The following is a 9298-nucleotide window of genomic DNA, read 5'->3' as shown; positions in this document are numbered from 1 at the left end:
AAGCATGATGAATGTGATGTAAAGAGGTTGTTGATTCAGTTGTTGTCTTACCTTAGTTTTAGTCTTAAAAACATGCCTTTAATGTCATGATATAATCATTAATTTCATTATTTGACAGTAGTTACCTCGTTTTATCTCATCTCACCTTCTCACTTAATCATCTTCACTTGTTACTTTGTTATTTCTCTAAATCTCTTTTCAATTTCACCTCATTCCGTCATTTTGTCTCGTGTCATTTTCTATTTCATATCCATCCATCTCGCTCTACTGCACACATCTGTGGGTCACTCTGGGCCAATCAAAGGGCTCAGGTGAGATGACATCACCCCCTCCCGATCAGCAGTGTGACCTCAGCCTGCATCATCGTGAATTCCTAACGAGGGGATCTGATGGCATCCAATCAGCACAGGCCCTGGATTATCAGGTAATGAGGCCTGACGGCAGAGAGCCAATCACATTTCAGCGCACAGATTACTGCCTGGTGGTGCTCAGGGGGAATCAATAATGCAGACACACACACACACACACACACACACACACAGTTGCCCTGAGCGTGCCCTTACTACCATTACGGTAGATGACGAAGCTTCGAGAGAAAAAGGAAGGACAGATGGACTCAAGTGAGGACAGAAAGAAAGAAAGAAAAGTGAGAGTAGAGTGAAACATAAAAGAGGAAAGGATGATCTCAGTGTGTGATTCATTGCCAGGAGTTAGTCGTGAGTCACCACTGTAGCAGCAATTTCAAATAAAACCAGAGAGACTGAGTCTGTTGATACTGAAAACTGTAATCTGAACTGCTGGCTCAGTTCTCACACTGATTATTTAGTTTCAGCCGGTGTTTTAAAAAAAATAAAAATTCCTGGCTGGGTTCAGGAGGACAAACGGGTTTCACATGCAGGGATTTGTGTAATGTAGCAGATTATCAGATCAAAGGTAGCAGGAGCTGTGGGTGTTGATACAGACGGGAAGCGCCGCTTCTTCCGGTTGACCACCGTGGGACCTTATTGTTGAAAAAATATGTTTGGTAGCAAGCGGCGAGAAACAAATAACTTTTTGATCCCGTTTCCATGAATTACACGATGATGTTTGTCAATTTAAAAGATAATTTTGCACATCAAGAAAGTCTCATTTTGCTGTAAAACTGTTGCCATATAAGACTGTGAAAATACGAAATAAGAAAAAACACAAGCCAATAGTCACGTCAGTGACATCTCTCTCTGAAGCTACGATGCCTGTGTGATGTATTCTCACTTACGAGGTCTCGCTCGTTCTTTCGCTTTCCGGCTGATAAAAGGAGACGCTGGATAAAAACACATCCGGTCAGATAACGAGACATAGCTAAGTTAGCTAGCTAGCCAGCTAAGCTAACGGCCATGTTTGTGACGTACATTGTGCGAGACGAGAGAAACTACGACAAACCTATGACAAACTGCAACTTCCCTGACCTTTTAAATTGACAAACGGGATAAAAAAATATTTATTTCTTCGCCATTGACTCCCATACATATTTTTCACAATATAAGGTCCCATGGGGGCGACACCAGAAGGGGCGGGGCTTTGAGTTTTTTTGTCGAATACAGATATGCAATGATGATTGCTGAGTAATATGTATGTTGATGTTGTACAATGTCAAGTTTATATTTAATCATGTAATGAGGCGATACGATATACAGTTGCTAGTGTCTAGCTAACTAGGAACTAGCGTGCAGGATGTCCCGTCATGATAGCGTGATATTCATCTTCATTATATTTTTGAATATGCATGTTCTTCTACACATAAACAAAAGTAGCAGTACTAGTTGTGAAAGCAGTAGTAGAAGTAATAAAAGCTATAACAATATTAGTAAGAGTATTCTTAAATAGATAGTTTAGAAGCTTAGTTAACCTTTCGCAGTAAGAGGAATCAATACTTGGTATTTACTGAATACCTGAATACCTAAAACTAACATGAAGGTAAAACCTGCTGAATCACAGTGATGATGATGATAATGGTGGAAAAGTTGCAGACACACCTGACATGATCATCACACATCCTCATTTTTCTGTAGGAAATGTCCCACTGAGGGGGAAACTTTCAAACACCAACTAGGCCACGTTCCACAGAGATTATGTAAAGACTCGATGCCAGATCGGAGATCACATGATCAGAGGTCACATGACCTGAGTCACTGTGCCACTCAGCAGGTTTCACAAGGAGGAATTAAAGCTTTGTGTGGCTGGTTTTCCTGGTTTGAATCTGGTGCTAGCAAACCTGGTGCTGATGTAAGTGATATTAAGTGATACCTTAAAAACAATAAAAACAGAGTTTTTAAAATTCTTGCTTCATAGTTTGGTTTTGTATTTCGTAATCCCAAAATAATAAACGTGGTGACAGACAGAGGCATTTATTTGACAGTAATGTGAAGGGAAACATTCAAAGAGAGTGACGGGATGGCATGCAACAAAAAGCCCGTATTTGACAGCAAACCAGAGGGACATTGTCATTACATGATGTGCATCTAGTTGTGCTATAACCAAGATGACAACAGCAAAAAACCAAGATGGCAACGACCAAAAACCAAGATAGCAACAGCCAAAAACCAAGATGGCAACGATCAAAAACCAAGATGACAACGGACAAAAACCAAGATGGCAACAGCCAAAAACCAAGATGACAACGGACAAAAACCAAGATGACAATGGCCAAAAACAAAGATGGCAACGGACAAAAACCAAGATGGTAACGACCAAGATGGCAACGGACAAAAACCAAGATGGCAACAGACAAAAACCAAGATGGCAACTGACAAAAACCAAGATGGTAACGACCAAGATGGCAACGGACAAAAACCAAGATGACAACGGACAAAAACCAAGATGGCAACAGCCAAAAACCAAGATGGCAACGGACAAAAACCAAGATGGCAACGGCCAAAAACCAAGATGGCAACAGCCAAAAACCAAGATGGCAACGGACAAAAACCAAGATGGCAACGGCCAAAAACCAAGATGGCAACGGCCAAAAACCAAGATGGCAACAGATAAAAACCAAGATGACAACAGATAAAAACCAAGATGACAACAGCCAAAATATTTCTGCTGTGTAGTCAAACATTTTTTAATAGGTTGGGAGTTGAACACAAGACTTAAGCTTTTTCAAAATCCTGGCTGCGGTTACTTCTGTAACACAAACAGCAAACAGAACAAAGCAATTATCAATTATTGTCAGAATATGTTTTCTTTGCTAAAAAATATGATTTTGAGACTCGTGTTACTGAGTCTGTGCAGTGAGACATTAACTATCTTCTTCCATTTCCTGAAATTCAAAACAGATGATTAACAATTTCAGCAGAATTCCAACGTAACTCTGCTGCATAACATGTTTATTTTCCAAACTCTCTGACAAACAGCTTCCATCTGTTATAAATTTCCCACTTTTGCAATGTGGATCACAGGTTCAGATGTGATTTTGCATCATGCAGCCGCTCCAACAAAAAGAAAAAAGAAACAGCAGCTCAGACTTGGAGCTTAACAACAGGGGGATTTCCAGCTCTGTGTCACGAAACCGGTGCAAAGACGATCACACACTGTAGAGGAAGAGCAAACAGCACTGCGACAAAAGTTCAAACTGTGACACCCGCGGTCGTCTAATGTGAGCCGAACCTGTTGTTGCAGCGTTGAACGTGACTCTGCCCGGCAGCGCTTTTATGGAAAACCACACTCAATTACTCAGCAAATAATGGCCTCTTTTTTTGGGGAGAGGAACAAAGGCTCCATTCTGCCACTCCTCGTGAGGCTTGTTTATGTGGAGACTTCGGCTCTATTTTGGGTCGTAAGAAATAATTTCATCAGCACAACGTTTCAGTATCAGAGCATCAGCAGAGGAGTGTTGTCAGCTGACTGGCAGCTCTGTGTTGAAACTCTGAGGAAAACTTACACATCGCACACACACACACTCTCGCAGTGTTGCAGACCACATGGCATTTTTTAATCATGTGGCTGTTTGTTAACCAGCTGCCAGACAAAGTGTGTGTGTGTGTGTGTGTCAGTCCCTTTGTCAAAGGCTGATTCAGGGTTGGTCAGGTTAAGGGTTAAGAGTCTGGGGAATGGTTTATTTCAATAAGGGTCCTCACAAAGTGACGTTGTGGGGACCCGACACACGCTGGTCCCCACAACGTAAAGCAGGAATTTTTAGGAGGCTCAGACTTGGTTTTTGGTGACGTTTAAGGATTAAGTTTATAACAAATGTGTGAGTCTCAAAGGGCCGAATACAACATGTATTTTTCGGTGTGACAAATGTAACATGGCACTATAATGATCAGGTGAGATGATAATAACTCCTCCTATGAAGACATTTTATGTTATGAAAAACTGTATTTTACTAAATTGTCATTTATTATCTGTTCATATAGCAGCCTCCAGTTATGGAGTAATAACACTTGTATCCGATTACAACCACAGTATCTTGTTTTGCTTGTTTGTTAAGTGTTTACAGAAACTCTATGACTTCATTTAAATGTCTCAAGAATCTTTCATCATATTAGAGGATATCATTTACAGATTCTTAACGGATAAATCTCTTACTAAAGCATATTATAATATATATATAATATGACAGCAGCTTCTTTCTTTTAACCATTTAATCTACTTACCAATAAAAAAAAAAAAACACTTCATCTCTCCTCCTTATAAGGTGAAGTTGTCAGAGGGTCGGTGGAGAAGATGAAGTCATCTTCTGAGTCACACTGAATATCATTATGTGTTCAGTCACACACGCATGCATGCACGTCTAAAATTACAGTTTGAATTTAACTGTTTTAAACTGATTTGTGATTAAAATTGTGTCAAGTATTTGTATTAAAGATCATAAATGATAAAAGTTGATCGGTGTTTTGACCCTTGAACGTCTCTTTTTGTTGTTCAGTGCTGCTATTTTTCCACTGTTTGCACTTTTGTTCTGATAAGAGCTTTCGGCTCAACGGCTCCTTCAAAGTTGGACCGAGATCTGAATTCGTCGCCACCGTTTCCTGTCGGGTCAAGGTTAACGAGGGAAATCTGGGGAATATTTTTGCTCTATTCTTTTTGTGGCAGACGGACAGAAAATACAAAAGCATTGAGCGCATACATGTCACATAAATCAGTTAAAGAACTCATCCAAAGGATACATTCCAGATAAGAGGTTTCCTTCGGACTGAAGCTTTTCCTCCTCCCCAGAATGAGACCTCATAATGAAACCAAAACTGGAGATTCATTCCGGCATCAACCTGAACAATCAAACGCTTCAATGAGGAAGTTCTCTCTAAAGGTTGATAAGGTGATGAATAATCCTGATATGAAGAGTCTGAGCTACAACGTTGAAAATGAAAGCATGATGCTCAACTCATATCAACACCAGGCTAAACTCCAACACCAACCCTTTTACATGAAACTCGGTGCAGACATTCATGCCCCCCCGAGGATAAATTGTTTATCTTGCGCCATCATCAGGTCAGAAATTGTCTAACTGAGAAAAAATATGAAATCAGCTGCAAGTTATGCTTTGTGTTTATTGCTAATTAGCAAATGTTAGCACCCTAAATGCTTTCACACACCGAAGGTTTATTCACGTCAAGGCATCAACCAATCACGTTGTGCGGAACGAGTTGCGTTGCGGCCATATTCCAAACCACGACGACAAACTCTATTACTAAGTAGTATTAAGTATTTCAACGTTGACAAAGGCAGCACAGACCAGATCCATACTTTTCACAATAAAAGCCCTAGACATAAGAAATGGAAGAGCTACTCACAACTAAGGGAATACAAATGTAAATAAAGTTTGTGTGGTGGTTTGACAGCTGATGTTTACTGCATGCACACTATAGAAGTAGTAGTTGTGACCAATGGGGATGCAGCTTCAGTGTAGTTTAACGCTCCAGTTTAGCATTAATAACTGAACTCGTCCTCGTTCCACTGTGGTTTGAATGTTACATTTTGTAAAAGGGATGTTTTTATATAATTAAACAGGTGAGTAGTTCATGCATTACAATTACCTTTAGTTCAAAGAAAAGCTTCTTCTCTTGCACTACCGTCTCGTTTTCTTACAGCGTATCACTCCACCTGGCTGACTACGGACCAGAGCACGGGCAACGCGTTAAGCAGTTCCCGTCAAAACACAACACGCGGACATTTGAAGTAAACGTTTCAATATAGGGAGTTCCCATCCTTCATTTATGTCCAACATCTCAGTTAATATCAGCCAATTAGTCCAGAAAATAAAGAACCTTTTTACAAAAGAAAGACCAGAGCTCCCACATGGCTCACATGAAGCTCCAGCAGGTTGTTTTTGTTCTTTTTATGTCCCTGATTGAGACAAATCTGTCTCATCAATCTAAGTGTAGACTCTGATTTCAGCACTTTGAGGAGGTCCGTTTCATGATCCTATAAAATAAAAGGAGAGTTAGTTTTCTAACTGAACAGCTGGAGACGGCATGTTAATACTAGAACCACACACACGCAGGTGGACTTTGATATTTCCATTCTGGAATATTTTACCTAATTCATTTCATCATCTGCTGACTTGTTATGAGTCAGCGCTTTAACAGCACAGTGGTTATTTTCCAGTAGATGTGCTGTGCTGCTGCAGTATGGCGCCCCCTGCTGACACACTGACTTAAAACACATTTGTAAAGCACAGAGGGAACAAACACACAACGTATATATTTAAATCATACTTTATTATCTCTTCAATACATTTCTACAAACATACACGTTAGCTTTCATTCGGGATATTACGCTTCAAAAAGGCGCAACATCGATTATTATACAGAGATTTACATTCTCACCGTTTCTCATGTGGATCAGTGAGAATCAACGTCACCTGATCTTATATATTAACGTTACCGTGGAGGAGCTCGTTGTTGTCTCCACAAACATGGTGCATGCACTTCATAACTTTGACTTTGCTTCATTCATTGATCACTTGACTTCAGCACATTTTGGTTTTTCGGCCCTTTTTCTAGCACCAGAGCTGAACTCATGAGCCGAATAAAACCCCAAGAAACAATCGTCAGTTGCAGGAAAACATCAACTTTCCTTTAACATCCTCATGGAGGCAGAACAGGAGGAATAAAGTTGCGCTCTGAAGGGGACTGCAGTTATAATGAACTAATGAAAGTAAAAAGTCCATAGAAGTAGTGTATGAAGTGCTACAGGTTCTCCGTGCTCGACACACACACACACACACACACACACACACACACACACACACACACACACACACACACACACACACACACACACACACACACACACACACACACACACACGGTTTCGTTACATTAACTAATCAGACGTGGGGAGAGTTTTGAGAACATGCGGCACTACGAGCCGACAGGCTTTCCACCGTTAACCAAGTGTTCCCAGATCACCTCTGGCTTTGGATAACAGTCTTACTGTCGAACCATTTCAGTTCTTAAAGAAGTCACATCCGTACAGATCCAGTGAACAATGAAAGAAGCGGTGGAAGCACACTGAAGGATTTCATTCCCAAACAATATCAACTCCCACAGTGAGAAAAACACTTAATTATTGTGTCTGTTAATGTAAAACGTTGGATGTTATGAGTACTCTGTAAACCAGCCTGTAATAACAGCGCCGTCAAGGACAGAATCACAAATATATAAAATTTGATTTAACGTTAAAAACATGTTTGGAATGAAGCCCTTCATGTGGAGACAGAGGAGGACAACGCAGACACCTGCTGGGCAGAAAGAGGAACTACAATATTCAACAAAACACTGAGGAAGGACTGAAATCAGCTCATTGATAACTCTGCATCAACAGAGCTGAACTGCTGTGTGTTGTTTGTTGGATGGAAAAAGAGAAACTTCACATTCACCGCTTTGACTACATATTTCATTTGGAATCAATCAACTCCACTACGACATTCTGATCAGCTTCTGACTCTTTAATCGCGTTTTTAAAAGTTGGAATCTCCCAAAAATTCACCTACAAGCTGCTGTGGATTCTCTCCATCGTGACAAGAAAATTTAATTGAACTTTCTTTCTAATTTAAAAACTGAACTAAAACTGAATTTTAGCAGAAAACAACACCACCGTGTAACAACCCTCCTGATATTAAAACTCACCACTGGTGCTAGAAACCTAAAGTCTGTGATGAAGATGATAAAGTGACGCACCACCTTGTTTGAAGTAGAACAGCAGTGAGCTCAGCGTGTGTTTCCCATCAGGTTAAATAAGACTCCACTTCCCATGATGCAGTGGTCCAAGGGTTAACCACAGGCTCTGCTGTGACGACAGTGCAAGTCTCCTCCTCCTCTTCTTCTTCTTCTTCTTCTTCTTCCTCCGGGTTAATAATCCATAACGGACTCTGATTTCTGCCGTCGGGTTCTGAGGAGAGAAGTGTCTCACAGAAAGGAAGGAGGGATGAATAGTTCAGGGTTTTCATAATTTCTGTTTTCATCCCTCTTTTCTTCCTCCTCCTCCTCCTCCTCCTCCTCCTCCTCCTCATGCGTGGTTGATTATTTCTGCAGCTCCTGTGGAGCGCTGAACGTCTCATAGACGTTGGCCGCAAACTCCTTCACCTGGTCGTTCATCAGCAAGTCCTGAGAGAGAGACAGACAGTTAGAGACAGTTAGAGACAAACAGTTAGAGACAGACAGTTAGAGACAGACAGTTAGAGACAGAGAAACGGACAGACAGAGACGGACAGTTAGAGACGGACAGACAGAGACGGACAGACAGAGACTGACAAGAGATAATTAACTTATTAAAATAGTTTATTATGATGCCTTCTGTCTGAAACAGGATGTACATAATCCATCAAAATATAAAAAGTAATATTTGTTTTTTTAATACTGAGCTGAAACAATACGCTCTGATAATAAAAACCTAGATGTGACAAGAGCCCCTCACTTTAATATCTGGTTTGGTTTATTTCATCTTTTAACACAGAAGCAAAGTAATTTCCATGACTCAGCGTTTCTCTGACGGTCGTGTGTGTGTGAGTTGTTCACCTGAACGAAGTGGCTCGGAGTCTCGCTGCAGACGTAGTTGATCTGACCGTTGACGATGGGGATGATCTTGGCCAGCGGCAGACTGACTACAGACAGACTGGACGGACGGACACAAAGGAAATGATGTGTTTCAGCAAACTAACAACAATGAGCACATATGAAATGCCTCATAATTGTGAAAAACTGGTGAGAGGTTTGATGATGTAATTCTTCATAATCAAGCAGGAAACAATCATTTTTTTATGTTTTTTGATTTAGTGTGTTAACAGTGGTTCTTATGACCAGAAACATAACAAATTCAC

At 40.6% G+C, this 9298-nt stretch overlaps 1 protein-coding gene and 1 long non-coding RNA gene across 2 annotated transcripts in view; both read right to left on the bottom strand.

The window, feature by feature from the left end:
• Positions 1-5505: 5505 nt before the first annotated feature.
• Positions 5506-6642, bottom strand: LOC142942052 (uncharacterized). Its single transcript, XR_012951550.1, has 2 exons — positions 6514-6642; positions 5506-6399 (listed from the first exon to the last, which is right to left on the bottom strand). It is a non-coding gene; the product is annotated as an uncharacterized LOC142942052 (long non-coding RNA).
• Positions 6643-6676: 34 nt separating this feature from the next.
• Positions 6677-9298, bottom strand: part of pex3 (peroxisomal biogenesis factor 3) — a 5822-nt gene continuing 3200 nt past the window's right edge. Inside the window, exons 11-12 of the mRNA XM_076084219.1 lie at positions 8997-9093; positions 6677-8585 (exon numbers count right to left, since the gene is read on the bottom strand). Coding sequence (XP_075940334.1) covers positions 8502-8585; positions 8997-9093 — 181 coding nt within the window. The 3' untranslated portion in view covers positions 6677-8501. The remainder of the gene's footprint in view (positions 8586-8996; positions 9094-9298) is intronic.

Source organism: Anarhichas minor, unplaced genomic scaffold, assembly GCF_050575085.1.
Source record: "Anarhichas minor isolate MPS153535 unplaced genomic scaffold, ASM5057508v1 ptg000136l, whole genome shotgun sequence".
Lineage (NCBI taxonomy): Eukaryota > Metazoa > Chordata > Actinopteri > Perciformes > Anarhichadidae > Anarhichas > Anarhichas minor.
This window is presented reverse-complemented; position numbering and strand designations above follow the sequence as displayed.